At 42.9% G+C, this 18,259-nt stretch overlaps 1 protein-coding gene across 5 annotated transcripts in view; it reads right to left on the bottom strand.

Annotated features, from left to right (window-relative positions):
* The window catches only part of Cacna2d3 (calcium voltage-gated channel auxiliary subunit alpha2delta 3), an 813,990-nt gene that overhangs the window by 476,637 nt on the left and 319,094 nt on the right, over positions 1-18,259 (bottom strand). For all 5 annotated transcript variants that reach the window (XR_005494606.2, XM_063275287.1, XM_063275286.1 and 2 more), the window contains 1 exon segment: positions 11,734-11,896. Coding sequence is in view for 4 of the 5 variants with exons in the window: in XM_063275287.1 (XP_063131357.1) it covers positions 11,734-11,896 (163 nt within the window). In the remaining variant the exon portion in view is untranslated.

Consider the following 18,259-nt stretch of genomic DNA (forward strand, 5'->3'; position numbering starts at 1 on the left):
ACCGATTCTTCCATCTACGTCCTACTAGACAGTTCTGCACAAACGAACCATTGTCATTCCTACCATGATGCAGAAAGAACTTCAGTCAGAAGACTGGCCACAATGTATACAAAGGAGTGCTTGATTTTTCTGTAGATGTGTTTCTTAAAAGTGAGTGTATGTATAAGATCTTTTGTCCTCTTAATTATTAAACATTATTACATGTTCATACAAAATGAACAGAAAGGCAAACATAACTCTTTGTACCTTTAGGCTGGTGCTTCTCAAACTTCCTAATTTTGTGAGCCTTTAACACAAACCCTCAAGTTGTGATGGCCCCTAGCCATAAAGTTATTTTTGTTGATACTTCATGACTGTAACTTTGCTACTGTTATGAATCATAATGTAAATATCTATGTTGCCCAATATTCTCAGGTGACCCCTGTGAAAGGGTCATTAGAACTCCAAAGAGACTGCAACCCACAGGTTAAGAACTACTGCTTTATTCTCTTTCCCCTGACATTTTCAGGATATGGCTAGACACAGCCAAGTACTTTACCAAAATGTAACATGAATGGCTTCTACCCACTATTCCTGATCCAAACCTCCTTCTCTAGAATCGTGTCATCTATATTTCTGTAACTATGCTGGTTTCACAAAATCCTACTGCAATGACCCATTTAGTTCTACCGATGGTTGTCTTGGGCTTCATTCCCTTATTCTGCCAAACTTTTCCACATTTCTCCCGCAAGCCAGATCCAAAGGTGTCTTTAGTCAGGTTTTTCACAATAATGGCTCAAGATAATAACTTCTCCAGGTAAGTTTTCTGTGTCTGTTGTGTTGTTGTTGATGATGATGTAATAACATATCTGAATAAAGCAATTGAAGGCAGGGAACTGGGCTACTGTGTAGTAAGAGAATACACTTCATCATTATAGGTAGATACAGCAGACACGCAGATAGAAGTGTGCAGCTAGGATTCTCTACATCTTGATGTACCAGGAAAGAGAGAGTCTGGGCCAGAAGCAGAGCCAACCTACAACCTCCTACCCCTAGCTCTTCACCTCTGTGACTTCCCACTACCATCCGTATCCAGTGGTTCAATAATCTTCCCCCAAAGGCCTTCATAACTGGGAAGCAAGTCTCCCAATACATAAGTCTATGCAGGACATTCCATATCCAAACTGTCCCTCCTCCTAAACACCTTGTACTGTGCTTCCTGGCTATGCAGAGCACCTGTTCTTTGCATTGTAAATCATTACTTCCTTCTTCCCTCATCGACTGTGTATTTGGATATGGAGGTTTGCAGGATTAAATGTGGAACTGCTTCATCTCCAGCATGTGGGAATTGTAGGTACTTATTGATACGGTGGTGCAGAACTTGTTTTACATATTTAGAATGTTTTCTGCTGTAACGCTGTGTGATAAAGGGAAGAGATTGGAAGTGTTTATGTAAAATAAGAGTAGTTTTCATTTCTGATGGACTGTCACATGCTGGGAAGAAAATAGCACGATTTGACAAAAACAGAGGCTTAACTTTTCTGCACATATGAAATGTGCATGTAAACTTCTAGGGCACAGTTATTTGAATACTCAGGCAGAGCCTTGGGGGAGTAGAAATGGTGGCAGGCAAGGCATAGGATAGAGAAGCAGTGAGCCCAGAACCCCTGGGTTCACATGGCTTGCCTACTTTACTGAGTGATTCATAGCAAGTCTCCTAACTTCAATTATCCCATCTGAAAACTAAGAATAGTTCCTACATTGCTAAGTAGTATGTAAGATAACATTGTATTAAATCATGTGCCTGGCACACAGTAAACATCTTATGTTCCTTAAAGGAAGAAAATTAGTGGTGGCGATGTCTATAAGGACAGTTGGTAGACACTGTGTTTTGGACAGAAGTTTCCACTAGCTTGTATTTGTAAAGAAAAAGAGAAGGTGAGAAGAGACTTCTTTCAAGTCCCTGTCAAGGCTAGTGCCACATACAACAGCTGGAATCCCCAGACCCTTGTGATAGGCCTGAGTCCAAAACAAGAAAGTAGTCATTACTACTTCAAGCCATGCACTGTGTGATTGACAATGACAGTGATGACAGCCATGTTGACTTCCATGTAAAGAGCTTCTCTAAGTCCAAGGAAGATGAGTGAGGGCAGTTCACACACACAGTGGGAACAGGGACACTGAAGGAAGGGACATCAGCCTTTGACACCTGCAGCTCTGGCCTAATGTTACTTTCCATTCGCAGAGTTTCATGAAGTACAGCTGAAGTTCCAAGATATAGGAGGGAAAAAAATGCCACTTGGCTCTGTCATGGACATCCAAAGGCATGAGCTATGTCATCAGGGACTTCACTGTCACCCTTCTTACAATGACACTAATGATCATGACTACTACAAACCTTTACCATGCCACACCAGAGGGCCCAGTGCTTAAGGCACACTTCAACCCTCACAACCACTCCCAGAGCAAGCGAGGTATTGCCACAATGCCTATTGCACATACAAGCAAGATTAGGGGCTGAGCCCTCTGAGAATGCTGCCCTGAGTCACAGGGAGGAAATAGCACACATACTCTCAGGCCGAGTACAAGTCCCAGGGCTGAGCACTGTGTGTATCACTACCAAGAGAGCCTGGAGCGCATCCCAAGGACTTCCTGCCTCTTTCCACTGCTTCTTAAATCTGAAGCCAACCCGTTATTCCCTTAGCAGAGCAGTCCCTCTGTCGTGCACACAAGGGCTAATGTGGTAACACATTGAACTGAACCGGGGAGGGGATTCTTTATCTACTTTCCCACCCATTGCCACAGCTGGAACACCCACAGCTGCCATTTCCAGGACATTAAAGAAATCTCCATTGCTCTCCCCCAATTCAAAACAGTCGACATGGCACGTGCCCAAGAATGTGGTTATCACGCGGTAACTTTGAGTTTTAACTCATATTTTAAGAAGTAAAATAAATCAAATGCTCTCTTCAGTTACTGTCACGTTTCATGAATGCCTGGGTCAGGACAGGAGAAAGGACAAAAACACTGTCAATCATTTTTCTGGTAGGGCCATGATTCTTCCCTACCCTGACCTCTTCTTGGAGTTTCTCTGGCCTAGGCCTGGCTTTCATCCAGCAGCAAAACTACATTTGATTTCCATATTTCCCAAAGAGGGAGACTATGAAAATGAACTGAAGGACAGAGCAGTACCATAGCACTGGGCACACACTTACACACTGCTGGCTTCCTAAACAGTCAAGGAAAAGTAAACCTCACACACAGAGGGCACAAAGGACCTACAAGCAGGCAGAACACCAGAGGACTGACTACACAGGAGGATTCTGTTTAGTCCAGTTATATCTGTGGGCAGGAGCCTTGGATACATCTCCGAAGAGATGAAGGGACAGCTCTACACCTCAAGTTCAGGGAATGATACTCATGTAAAAGAACATGAATATAAGGGATGCAGAGAAAAGGAGAGAGAAGGGCTCAGAACTCTTGGGGCACATAGATGAGGGGCCAGCGGGTGACACTGGGGAAAAGGCAAGGGCCATAGGCAAAGAAGTAACTGTGAAGCTAGGCTCTTAGCAAAGGATCGTTCTGTCCCAAGTCAAAAGGAAGGGAGAAAGCAACCCAGATAGATGAGGACCAGAAGTAAAGGCTATTTAGGAATATTGGAATCCTGGAATACAAGGCACGGTGGAAAATTTACCTTGTTAAAAAGGGCAGTGGTCTAGACTTACACTTCACAAGTGTTTATACTTTAACCTTCCAAAAGTGATGACAGAAAGCTCTGTCTGTGCTTGGAGGTGAGCATCCTCTTCAGCTTTGGACAGGGTAATGTAGGAGCATGTGCCTTCTTCTGGTACCTGTAGTCTAGATTGGAATGTCGACTCGAAAAAGCATCATACCCTCTGACTAGCTGCCCGAAGAAAAATGGTAATCATCAATATCAACCAGCTACAAACCCTTTGACCTACACCAGCAACCTGCCTACAGGATATATTGGTGCAATTGTGACACAACTGGTATGAGAGTCAGCAACCACGTTTTGGATCGAATTTAAGGCCAACTCCATGAAATGGTACCAATGCCTAACATTGCTAAGGTGGCCAGACTTTGGGACTGGGAGAAAATCTAATACTATTACTTTTGCTAAAGAACATAGCAGTAAATTGACTTCTAATGACATGATGTTATACCCATTGACCAGTGCCTCACTCAGTCCACATCGGAGAAGCTTCCTCTTGCCGTGGATGGGAATTAGCACAGAGGCCTACAACTGGACAATGTGCAGAGATCAAGAAACTTTGGAGCACTCATTCTTAGTAGGATGCCTTCATCACTCCGTTTCCCCAACCAACCCCCTGAGGCTCAGGGATCTGCAAGGAAGGGGAGGTGGAAAGACTGTAAGAGCCAAAGGGGATGGGTGACTCCTAGGAAACAATGTCTCCCATGTACAACAGGACTAGTGCACATATGAACTCACAGAGACTTTGGAAGTACACCCAACACCTGCACATATTCAAGCTACATGGGATTTCAGCACTGAGAGGAGGAAGTAGATACCTGTGCCCCACTTGTAGCCAATAAATTACCTATAATTGATTCCCATTGGCAAGGACAAAATCAGTTTTCTTCCATGCCCTGTCATTGGGTATATCAACATTCTAGGGCAAGCTCCACACTCAAGAGTAATTGACCAACACAAAATGTATTTAACAGTATTTTTTGTGAATCTTTTGTTTCATTTGGATGCTTTGGATGTTTTTGTTGTTTTGTTGGGTTTTTGTTTTGTTTTTTTAGGGGGGTGTCCTTACTGATGTTTTATCTGTTTTTATTTTTGTTTTTGTGGGCTTTTTCTTTTCATTTCTTCCTATTTTGTTTTTATTTGTTTGTTTGTTTCTTATTTATTTTAATGTTTTGAAACAAGAGTCAAAAAGAATATCAAGTTGGGTCAGTATAAAAGTGGGGAGGATCTGCGAAAAATGTGATTAAAACATGAGCAAAATATATTGTAAAAAAGGTTAATTATAACATAGAGTTACTATTGGGCAAGAGTAAAAGGAATAATTCTAAAACAAACAAACAAACAAAAATACCAGGTGTTTCTGTGGTAGGCACTATGTAGAATGTTGCAACTCCACCTACACCAATGCTGCAACTCGCCTACACCAATGCTGCAGCTCCACCTACACCAATGCTGCAACTCCCCCTACACCAATGCTGCAACTCCACTACACCAGTGCTGCAACTCTGCCTACACCAATGCTGCAACTCCGCCTACACCAATGCTGCAACTCCACCTACACCAATTCTACAAATGACTTCAGCCTTGCAGACCAGGAAACAGGCCCTGAGAGTTTTCCCTAGTCCCCCAAACCACTGCTCATGAACAGTACTGACAGTCAAATGCCACCATCATCTGAAACCTCCTTAGTGATTATGGAAATAATCCTACCATAGCACAAGGCAGTAGCTAGAGTATAATGATATAGGAACAATGTCACAGAAGGCTTAGATAAGGACATAAACTCATTTTCTATCTGTCACAACTGATAGCGAGAGTGATCTCACCAAGTTTTGGCTCATGTAGTATCCTTAGATCTGTAGAAAGAAGAGATGGAAAGATTTCCCTGGCAGAGGGCAATCCCCATTGCCGCCTATAATCCAAGGACTTGCTGCCCCAGAGACAGTAGGAGAAATCACACTTGTATACTGGCCATGCAGTATGGACAGTAAGAAGCAGTAGGGGCCATGTGCCTCCCTGGGAAGTTGACATGTATGTGTGCATCCGCACTCCTATCTATCCACTCATGTACAATCTCTAAGCCAAACGCAAGCCTGTAGTGCTGAGCCATACAAAGGGCCCTGTGATAGCCTTCTGCCATTAACATCACTCCAAACAATGCAAACGTGTAAGTGGATGTGTACACACATGTCACCCTATGTCCATATGTATGTGCATAAAGTCAGAAGTGTGAAGGAGTTATCCTTTGGACTTGAAAGCCTTCACTCACAGCGTAGGTTTGGTCAGAGGGGTTCCCGGGGGCTTCCTAAGGATTATAGAGACCAGGCAGCTACTGGAATGGGAAGAGGGACTGCTTTCTGGGTCTTTTTGATTTTCTTTAGAGGAAAAGCTTTGCTTTAGTCTCCAGTCTCTGATACTGACCCAGAATCTGATTCTATAGTCCTCACTTGCAGACACTAGAGGACCCAGCAGACAGACAGGAAAGCAGACGTCAAACCTCCACAGGCCTCAGTTCAGAATCCCAAGGAGAAAACAAACCATTAGAGTTGGAATTGATTTCTAACATTACCAGGTCAGTCCCTGCTCTTAGCACATCCCCCCCCCCCCCCGCTTTCCCCTGCTTTGCCCCCACCCACATATTCAAAGAAAAAAAAGCAAGGAACTTTAAACAGCTTTTTAAAGGGTTTTTGAAGGCTTCTTGCACATCAAATGGCTCTTCATAAACAACATTTTAATGATTTCTGTGTAAACAAATCAGAAACATATGGATTAAATTTTCTTCAAAATATACACATGTAATTAAGGGGGAAAGTGCTTGGCAAAATGCATTTTGCATTTTATCAAACTCAACATTTGAAAAATAGGTTGAGACACATGACAGATGTAAAACCAGAGAGCCTTCCTGGCTTGCGCACATGCGTGTGCACATGCGTGCGTGGGTGCGTGTGTGTGTGTGCGTGTGGTGTGTGTGTGTGTGTGTGCGCGTGCGTGCGTGTGTGTGTGTGTGCGTGTGTGTGTGCGTGTATGTGTATGTGTGTGCATGTGTGCGTGTGTGTGTGTGTGGTGTGTGTGTGTGTGTGCGTGTGGTGTGTGTGTGTGTGCGCGCGTGCGTGTGTGTGTGTGCGTGTATGTGTATGTGTGTGCATGTGTGCGTGTGTGTGTGTGTGGTGTGTGTGTGTATGTGTGTGTATGTGCGCGTGGATGCGTGTGCGTGTGTGTGCGTGTGCACGTGCGCGCAGACCAGAGTCTGCCTCATTAGACCCTCTCTGAGCTGTCTAGAAGAACCTCCTGTACTGTAGCAGATGAACTACTTCCTCAAACTCTGTAACACTGGTGATGGAGCTTCTGGAAGTCACTTCCATTTTTCAGGTCCCCTGAGCATAGCACGGCATGGCAGTCTATTCTTGGCCTGATTGGTACTTGTCTGGGAAGCCTGTTTGATGCATATTCTAAGATACATCTTGGAATTCACACATCCCCACAACTTCTGCTAGGGTAGTGCCCCTCTGCCAACCCCTCCATGACTCAGCAATGAGAAGAAGCAGTAGAATTAGGGACTTGCTGTGCCTTCTCCTCGTCTATACATGGATTAAGTGTGAGCCTCTTTTTAGTTGCCTTCTTCCTCATGTGGTCCTTGCAGCAAGAATTTGTCAGGGCACCATATCCAGGGTATTGCACTGGGGTTCCCACCTCATAAGCTCATCATTCCCAATATACTTGTGCATTGGGACTCCAGGCCCTAGGCTCCCCACCATAGCCCTCCAGTCCCAAGCCATGCATACTCTTCCCTGTATGCTCTCCAAGGAGAATCCAGATTCTTCTTCCTTCACAGTCTTCTTCAGAGTGAGTAGATCCCAGGGTACACTGCTCAGCTCTTCTTGGTCAAGTTGTCAACTATATAATGCCTAGCCTCATAGCTTCCATGAGTTTCTGATGGCTTTCCCATCCTCCCATGGCCTGACCACACTTCTGAGACTCTACAAATCTATTTCTTGGACTGTACCAGAAGCTTCTGGAGCCCAAATCTCCCTTAATCAACTCCTCAGTCTTGAATAGAAACTTCCTTGGTTTTAAAGTTTGGTACTTCTGAACTCCTAAAAGACATACTCTTTAATGCTATTCGCCATTGTGATGAGGTATTAACTGTGAGTTTTGAGGGACACATGTATGTAAGCTATAGTATTCATACTATATAGCCACCGTGTGCCAGGCACCCTTGCCCATGCTTAATGTTTAACGAAGCCTCATCAGCGTCAGGTATGTCATTACTTATCCAATGCTACTCATGGCTGAAGAAAACGAGGCACACACTTGTATGTAGCAACAGGTATAGTGGTGGGATAAACCATAATGACACAAGATTCCCCAAAGGCAGATTCTCAAAGCCCCCAGCAGCTCTTACTCCAATCAGCCTTATTCTAAGCTGCCTTCTCTCTTTACTAGAAAGTTTGTGGGCCACCCAATGCCTTTTCAGTTTCTTCGGCATTTGAGTCAGCTGGAGTATGTCTCTATTGCTTACAAAACCCAGGCAAAACCATAGTGCTGGCTGACTAGGCCAGCAGATCTCAGCAAATAACCTGAGAGGAAACTCAAGACAAAGGGACACTGCACTGACTCTGTTGGTTTCCTGTCTTCAGAGAAGTCCAAGGACACAATGAATGAACAGAAGCAACATGTGCATCGCAAGGCACTTATATTACCTAGAGCAAAGCATGTGTGCTACCAAGGTCAAGAGGAGCAAAGGAGGCTGCATTTGAGCTGCTTTTGAAGGGAAGACAGTTCAAGCAGCAGGGATTGGGAAGGCAGGCTTAATAGGAATTATCTATTATCACCTGAGTAGACAGGAGAGAGAAATGGAAACGATGGAGTCAATTTGGAGAATCACATATACACACATATACATGGACCACACACATGTGCACCATTCCTCATATAACACCTAACATGTACAGTTATGTATACATCTATATGAGGCATGTGCATGTAAGTCTCACATGCTTTCAGCTTAAGGTGTGCTCTACCAGTGACCCCTAGCCTCATGTGCTCCAAGATGCCTATGAATGTAGCCCACAAAATATCAGTAAGGTATTGAAACACCGTGCAATTAATTTGTGATTGCCTTTATAAGTCAGTTGTGGATTTCCTGGGTGTGGGTTTTGTAAATTACCTTGTGTTGCAATGTCAAAGGCTGGACAGGCCTTAAAGGTATGCAACCAAGAGTGTAGGTTTGTCCAGTCCTCTGCCAGACCACTGGCGGTCTCTCAAAAGCAGCTGCCCTGGGCTTCGGTTCTGGAAGTATAACTTTCAGCTCTAACAGCTTCAGCCTAGTCTTTCTCATCTCTAAGAGTGAGACTCACAGCTCCTAACTATCTGATAAGTATATTTTATAAAGACAGCTATATCAGAAGCCTAAGGATAAAGAGGTGAGAAAAACCAGCTCTTTTGAGCCCTTGTGGGACTCATACTCCTGTCTTGGCTTGTGAAACTGCAGTATCTTCTGTACCGAGACAACAGAAACACAGAGCTTCAACCACAGGGGGAAGCATTGGCCTGGTTACCACAGAGACAGAAAGCACAGGGGAGAAGTTTGGGGGTTATCTGCTGCTTTGATCTACAGCTGGAAATTCCGCCCAACAACTAAGCACACAGAAGCAACTAAGAAGGATCAAACATTGCTGTGTGCTCATGGGGTCCAAACGGCCAGAGGAGAAGAACCCTGGGCTAGTTTCCTTTTCTGAAAGCAAGATTTGCACCCCAGGGACATCAGAGCCAGTGACCACGCCCAGGGCATGTGTTTTGTGTACATGTCATCAGAAACTAGATCTATGCTGGCGTCTTCTAAACATGATATATATTTCTGCAGCTTGAAAAGAGACTTAGGGAGGCTGGTTTGAATTAGAGTCAAGAATTTTCTTGAAGTCCTCCTCCTCCTCCTTCTCCTCCTCCTCCTCCTCTTCCTCCTCTTCCCCCTCCTCCTGATCTTCCTCTCTCTCTCTCTCTCTCTCTCTCTCTCTCTCTCTCTCTCTCTCTCTCTCTCTTTTTCTCTGTCTCCCCCTCCCCCATGGGCAGTTACTCCCTGCCTGGCTGAGACAAGATATAGCCTCTGGCTGACCCTGGCTCATTTCCCACAGCCTGGCAGGGTGACAGTTGAACCTGGATAGGAAATGACAGGCAGATCCCATGAGCACTGCCAAGGATGACTTAAATCTAATTATTAAACTCCTACAGCTCAAACTCTCAGACTGTTAGGATTCTGCCTGGCAATCTTCATGATGCAAGTGTAAAGCCTGTGTGAGAGACCACAATGTGGGTTCTTTACATATCGAGACCATCGAAACGTACAATGTTGCCTTTTAATGTTAAGACACAATTACATCTCTGTCATGGTGCTAACCGTTCAAGCAACCTTGAAGTCAATGTCATGTTTTAAAAGATCATTCTGGATTGTTCCTTGTCTGAAATGACTCTATAAAATCATGTTCATGTTTCATCTTCTTTTTCAAACATATTTAATGCTAGAAATGGCTTTTTCCATTGGCCACATTGTACAAAAAGACAGTTTCATTTAAGTCTTCAGCAGCTAACCACCATCTTGGAGGACTAATCCCTATTGGGCAATGCTGAACACCAAGGTGAGGCTCTCTTTGTGCCCTAGAAAGCCCACACGGGGCCAGCCACAACTCCTCTGAGGCAGTTTAAACTGCTATCAGTTTCCAAAAGGGAATTGAGGAAGAATATCTTTTCATTCCCTGACAATATGAGCAGGGAAGTGTGTGCCCTGGCTCTCCTGTCCTCCGGCTTTGCAGAGATCCTTCCTATCTTCCTGTTATCCCATTACCACACCAGTTCCACAACAGACTGCAAATTCTAGATAGTTCACTCTGGGATTCTAGGAATGGTCAAAATAGTTAATGAAATGAGAGCAGCTTATCCTGACTCTGAAGACTATCAGGCAAACCAAGAAATAGCACCATTGAGTGTCCAGTCATAAGACCAGGGCCAAAATATGTCCTTGAGGCACAGAATTGGGAGCTTACTATTGACCAAGTCCCTTACTAGTGATTTAGAGTAATTCAGCAACTTATTTAATATGTATGTGATTTCCCAAATTCATTCTGCCTGCCTTGCAGTCTTTGCTGAAACTGCTTATCTATTTCTGTAAGGTTCGAGCATGGCTCTCACATGCATAGAGCCGCACACATATCATTGTATTCCCTTGACTTTGTAGCTCAGGCTGGTCTTAAACTGGAGGATACATTCCAGCTTATTCTCCCTCCAAAGTGATAGAATTACAAGGGTATGCCACCATAGGCAGCTTGGACACACTTATTATTCCCATCACAGAGAGGGAATGTACTCCCCAGAGAAGGGGTGGTACATCTGGGATTACCACTAGAAGCAGGTGGAACCAGGAGATTAGCCAGTGTACCCAGATGTCAGTCGTTGGCCACTGAATTAGCAATTCAAATGGACTGATGGGAAGACTGGGCAAATAACTTCAATGCCCATGTGAAGAATGGATTTGAGGGAGTCAAGCCTGGGCATACAGAACCTTGTTATGCCCACACTTCTCTATGCTTCAAGGAAAGAGAACACCTGCAGCTGATCCAATAGCAACCCCAAAATTCCCAACCCTTAAATACCATCAACGAAGGAAGGCAGGAAAAGGGAGGGACAAACTGGGTTAGTAAGCATGTTTAGTCTGGCGAGGTGATTTTTCAGAAAACATGTTAACAGAATACAGCCAACTTACAGAAATAGCTAACCAGTTGTAACAGACTGACTGCAAGGCAGGCGAAGCCAAAGATTCATACAGAAAAAGCCTGCTGATTTCTGCACTGCACATTAACACAAAGGAGGGAAACAGCAGCCGAGAGTCTCTAGACAGAACAGCCATGTGGTTAGCACACCCAGAAGATACTTGAGTACTTGATGTGTTGATGTACTAAGGGTGTGCTTCTCAGTGCCTAACCCCTTCACCCTCTAATGGGAGCAGGAGTGGGGGTTGGAGGGTGTCTCACCTTTGTTGTACATGTTCGTTGGCACTTGGACATCACTCAGACTGATGTTCACAGGCAAATTATTAAAATGGTCATTGGGGGCCAAGATGAACTCCTTTCCCAATTCCAAAAAGTTCCCATCTTTGTCTCTCTCGTTGATCAGCACGGCATTGAAGTATTCATACTGAAAGAGAAAGTTGGAAGACATTAGAGGCCAGGAGTTTAGGGATGAGGACTGAGACTTCAAGGCAGACCTGGGCACACACAATGTGCTGCCACTCACTGTTGGGATGCCCATCTGCCCCTCAAAACAGACTTTAAGTCTTTGCTACATTTGCATGGGTGCCACAGCAATATAGGAATATTTTCGGTGTTATTCAATATTCTTGAAGGAAACCTTTATCTTCATACCCAGAAAATTGCTTAAAAACATTTTATTCTTGAAGATAGAACACATCCTAAGGTAGCTTCCTCATTAAGTTGAATGTGGCTTAAAAATCAATAAATAAGAAAATAATACACTATGGTAGATCATTACAGTTGTGGGTGGCAGAGGAAGTACAAGGTTAGTAGCAGAAGAGGAAGAATAGAATTTGTTTTACAGAATTTATTCTTTTGTTTATTAGCTTATACAGAATTATCTTTTACACAGAATGTAGGGGAGACTGTTAATGGCAATCTTGCCAAGGGGCAGGGTGAGATGGGAATATCAACTGAGAGAAGATCTAGAGGAGGCATCTCCATCAGAGAGGGCAGCAAAGAAAAGGACTCCCTGATATTAGGGTACTAGTGCTTCCTACAAAAGGCTTCATCATCACCCTTTCACATCTACAGAATCCTGACTTTGTTGTGGAAACTATTCTAAGGCTTAACTCTTAGTTAACAGGGGGTTAACTCTTTAGAATCTCAAATTTCATGAGATAAATGCTTATGAGAATCTTGAACTTTGCAAATGAGGAAACCGAGTGCACAAAGTGTATGTATGCACCCTGTCAAAACTTATAATGCTAATAACCAGACAGGCATTCAAACAGTGGGGATCCACGTACCTCCAGAACATGTGTGGTATGGTCACCTATTATACAATATGGAAAGACACACAAGGGATATGTTTGGTTGGAATCTGCAGATCAGGATTGTAAAATAATCATAATGATAAGGGCACTAATGGGAAAAAATACAGGTGGGCAGCACAGAAGCAGTGGGATGGCTCATCAACAGAATTCATATAAAATGTGAGAAACTGGGAAAAAGCTTTTGATGGATAATGAGACTGTGCACAGCTAAAGAAATAATCAGTACTCTTGAAGGCATGTCAATGGAAATCCCTTTACCTGGAAACCAAGGAGGAAAGTAGACTAAAATATTCTACATTTATGGAACAATTGCAAATGTGATGTGTGTGTATGCAGAAGGGAAGGAACGTATGTAGAAAGGGTTGATGGAGCACTTGAAGTGTTAATGGTGAACACTAATCCAGGAGTCTCAGAGAACACAAAGCACAATAAATATAAAAGTCTATGTTGGTACTTTCCATATTCGATCTACAGAAAATCAAGGATAATTCTTGAGAGACGCTGGGGCGTGGGGGATGTTTCATCTCTACAGAACTGCATTGGCTAACCTTGATTGTCAACTCGGTCTGGAATTAAGTAAAACCCAAGCAGCTGCACCTGTGAGAGAATTTTCTTAATTGCATCTTTTGAGAGAGGAAGACCCACTGTAAATTTGAGCCACACTTTCTGGTGACAGCCCACACAAGAGACATAAAAGACAGAGACTTTTGCCTTTGCCCTGCTTGCCTTTACTCTCCCTGGCAAGTTCATCTGTCCTGTTGGAATTAGAACCTGCTTCTTTGGGATTCCAACATACGCTGAAGATCCGCTGAGGCATGCAGTGTTGTGGACGAACAAACTATCGTATTATTGGTCATTGCATTGGGGAAAATCCATTGTTGGAGTAGCCAAAGCACAGCCTGTAAGCCACTGTCAGAAGTCCCAGTTTAAGACATAGATTCATTCTAGCAGTTCTGGTCCTTTAGAGCAGTGGTTCTCAGCCTGTGTGTCATGATCTCTTTGATGAATCTCTATCTTCAAAAAAATATTGGCATTATAATTCATAACAGTAGCAAAATTAAAATTATGAAGTATGAACGAAAATAATTTTATGGCTGGGCGTCACCACAATGGAAACTGTATTAAAGGGTGGCAGTATTAGGAAGGTTGAGAACCACTCCAATAATGACTAATGCAAGAACCAAGACTATTACATCACACTTCTCTTATAAACCATGAAAGCAAGAGGCAACCAGAGTATACTGTTTAAAGTATCTAAAGAAACTCAAACCCATCAAGGTGGAATTATGTATCCACACACACATATCCTTCACAAGCGAACAAGAAATGGGGAGACCAGGCCACATGGAAGTGAATGGAGACTTGTCATTAGTACACCTGCCTTGCAAAAAGTCCAAGGCTTTTCATGGAATGAAAAGTAAAGGGTACAGAGCAGAAAGTACGGGTCACATAAAGATAAATGAAGACACAACTTGTTCTCTGGACATCTAGCAAGTAAAAGCTTGTTCAAAGTAATGGTTGCAACAAGTTATTGGAGGATAATGGTTTGTGGACTCGGAGAAGGAATTGTTTCAGCTGTGAGTGAGCAGGAGCGTTTGGGGAAGGGGTGGAGAGTGCTCTGTGCTATGGTTTGAAGATGTTGCCTACACAAAATTCAGTTATGATCAGTGTGATGAGAATAACAGACATCTGTGTCATGAAGGTCCCTCCCTGCCCTCCTCCCCACCCACTATTGAACTTTGGTACCCAGATAGAAGGGTTCGATAGGGGAGCTCATTCTGCTTGCAGTTCTGCCCTGCCACATGAAAATAGTGTTTCTCTCCGACAGCGGCTATAGCCTCATCTTAGAAAAAGAGAGCAGACATCACACAACACCAAACACACTGGCACCTTTCATTTGGCTGTCTGGCCTCCAAAACATGGGGAAAATACATTTCTGTTTCTACTAATCACCCAGTCTCAGATATTCTTTTACAGGAGTACAAATGCACTAAGCTACTCACACATGAGGTATTTTTACTTCTGATAGAGTAGTATAATGTTCTTTAAAGGGGCCTCAAATTTCAAATTGAACATTTTCATGCACATATAGGCAGCACTAATTGGGCAGTAAAAAAATAAAGAAAAAAATACAAAGTTGAAAGGGAGATGTGGTGGGAAGAGCTGGGAGGAGCTGGGAGACACATGGGTGAGTATGATCGGAATACATTGCATAAAATTATCAAGAAATAAAGAAATATTGTACTTTTTAAAACTGAAGCTTCACAACAAAAATCAAAAGCTTCAAAATCGTGTTATAAACTCTAGGGAAACTACCAGAATGATTTAAAAGTAAAATATAACATAAGCCAAGAGAGAAAACGAATTCATATGAGATACTCAGTTAAACTAGAGAAGGTAGATAAAGAGAAACATAAAATTACGAACAAGCACAATAAAAACAATGCAGCTATAAACACAGGAGAGGTCAATACCCACCCGAAAGAAAGAAATCAGCATGGTGGACTAAAGCAGGACTCGCTAGATTTTATCCAGCAGAAATCCACTTTAAGTGTAAGGACAGGGGTATTTTAGAAGTGATAGGAAAGAGAAATACACCACGAAAGCCCCTGTGAGAAAGAGGCAGGAGTTGCTACATTAACTTCAGACAAGGAAGACTCAAGAGAAAGAAAACCAAACAGAGAAAAGGACACCATGGAGGTACAAGTTAATCATGAGGAAGGAAACACTCAGAGAAGATGTAACAACGTGCTCAATATGTACTCAACTCACAACAGGCGACTGAAATACACACATCAAAGGCCAGTGGAACAATAAGGAGAAACAGATAAACCATCCACTATTCTACACTCTTCAGGGCTTTGTCAGCTATTACTGGGCTTCACCTGCAAAGCCCACAGAACAATACAGAGGAAGTGAACAACAGCAGGAATGGAATTGAATTGGCGTTTGTATAATAAATGTATCATCCAAAAAAAAAAAAAAACCACACACACACACACACACACACACACACACACAAGATATTTGCTTGCCTCGCAGATGAGGGTGTTTGCTGCAAACATTCACCAGGATAGACTACAATTCAAGCCATAATATATGCTTTCCAAGTTTAAAGGCATACAGACCACACCAAGCATGTTCCCTTTTCACAATGGATTAAACTAAAATGAAGACAGGTCAGCAGGGTAATGCTGATGGCACGCCTTTAATCCCAGCACATGGGAGGCAGAGGCAGGTGGATCTCTGAGTTCAAGGCCAGCCTGGTCCTCAGAGTAACTTCTTGAAATACAAAACAAAAAAGAGACAAACAAACAAACAAAACAGAAAGCAGACAGCTGAAAGATTCCCAAACATTTAGGGATTAAACAATACGCTTTTAAATGACACACACAGACACCCCCTCCAAAAAAAAAATCCTTTGGACAATTTTTAAAACATTAAGAAAATGATAATGTACATGAACAAAGCACATGTGACAGTTAATATGGGAATCATAGCACTGAAAACACACTAAAAAAAGAAATCAAGACCTAGAAGCAATGACCTAAGCATCTATTCCAGGAGGCTGAGTGATGAGCACATCCAAGCTAAAGTAAGGAAGATTCAAATGAGATATCATTTCTTTTAATTTGCAGAACAGAAATCAGTGAAAGAGGGAATCAACGAAAGCAGAAGAAGCCTAATCCTTGAGAAGATTTATTACAGTGAAAAGACACCAAATGAAATCGTCGATGAGATGGCTGGACATCAGAGAGAGTCCAGGGGGCACTAAGTGCAAGGTACCCTGGGTTCTGACCCAGGGCAATCCCTGGGTGCACTTAGATGTTCTGGTTGAGGAGTTGCAACGGCACCTCTGAAATCTTTAAAACTCTGTCACTGGGAACACTAATAGAGACCCAGTGCCAGGCCTTGCATTGATCTGTATTGGGGTTGGTCTTGTAACAATATTACCTAGAAACTTAACCCGGTTGACATTCATACAACTCCCTGGCTAACAAGTGTCCTACTGTTGTCAGTGAGCATAGACATTGGGTTTTCCCAAACACGGTACATTATAACAAAGACGAAGGGGAGAAAAGCAACATCCCAAGCCTTCCTCCATAAATGTAATATGTAAGGCATGCTCTATTGCTCTGATAGATCCCTGAGAAAAACAGCTTCAGGGTATTTGTCTGCAGCTCTCAGAGGCTTCGTTCAGTCCATGTCCCACTGTTTTCTGACTGAAGAAAGAGTGCTGTGCCATGAGAGTTTGATATAAATAAATTGTTCCTCTCCTGTCTGCAAGGAGATACACAGAAAGAGACTGGAGACAATCTAGTCTGTAAGGCATCTCATCAATGACTTTGACGGCCTACTTCCTCCACTTGAAACCCATCTCCCATTTCCCCCTCTCCCAATAATGACAGCAAATTACACACCAATCATTGAGTTAATACTGATTAGCTCACAGCCACTGTGGCCTAGTCATTTCTCAATGATTAGAGCCTCTTAGGAGGCCACTATAACACATATTAAATTAAATCTATATGCCTTCTGTTAGGCGCTGATGCAGAAGCACTAATCAAAAATAATTTAGGAGACTTTGTAAAAATTCAAAATCTCTATTAATTAAATCACCATTATAAAATAGGCAAGGAAGCCACTGCTGAGAAGAGTTGTTCAGAAGCCTCACCCTGGACTTGCAACAAAAATTCATACTGAACTCACATGAGCCATTTAAATTTCCAGTCACGATATGGGCGCATGTTATAAAAGAAGGCATATAAACAGCCAATGTGCAGGCTAAAATATGTTCAACATCATTAGTCATGAGGGGAGTGAGAAATAAAATCCCCATCACGTGGCATTTTATACCCAAGGGAGAGCTAAAATAAAGAACTCTGACATTAGAACGCTGCCTCTGATACACAGTAACCGGGAATCTTATGTAGAGATTGTGGGAATATAAAATGCCATGAATATTTGGGGGAAATGTTTTGTGCCTTTTCACAAAGTAAAACATATACCACCCTATGACCCAGCAGTTCCAGCCTTAGGGAAATGAGAACATACACCCACAAGAAAAATACTTGTGTGAATGCCCACAAAACCGCCTTTCATAACAGCCCCCAAATAGAAAGAATCAGGATACCCCAAGGGATGAAGGGATGAATGCATCTTTGATAGGGTCATGTGATGGGATGGGTTACGATTTGAAAGCAAATTACTGGTACAATGAGAACACGAATAAAGCTCAGGTGCATTATGGGTACACACATGACATTCCACTCACTGAAAGTTCTAGAGCAGGCAAGCTTACTGTGTAATTGTTAGGCAGAGCTGGGGTTTTAGGAATCCTTCCTTCTCTATAGTGTGGGCCCCACAGGTGTATTCCTATCTCAGTATTCATTGGATTGAAAACAAAAGCAAACAAACAAAACAAAACAAAAACAAAACCTTCGTTTCACTAAATAGGAATGAATGGAATG

Source organism: Rattus norvegicus, chromosome 16 (assembly GCF_036323735.1).
Source record: "Rattus norvegicus strain BN/NHsdMcwi chromosome 16, GRCr8, whole genome shotgun sequence".
Taxonomy (NCBI): domain Eukaryota; kingdom Metazoa; phylum Chordata; class Mammalia; order Rodentia; family Muridae; genus Rattus; species Rattus norvegicus.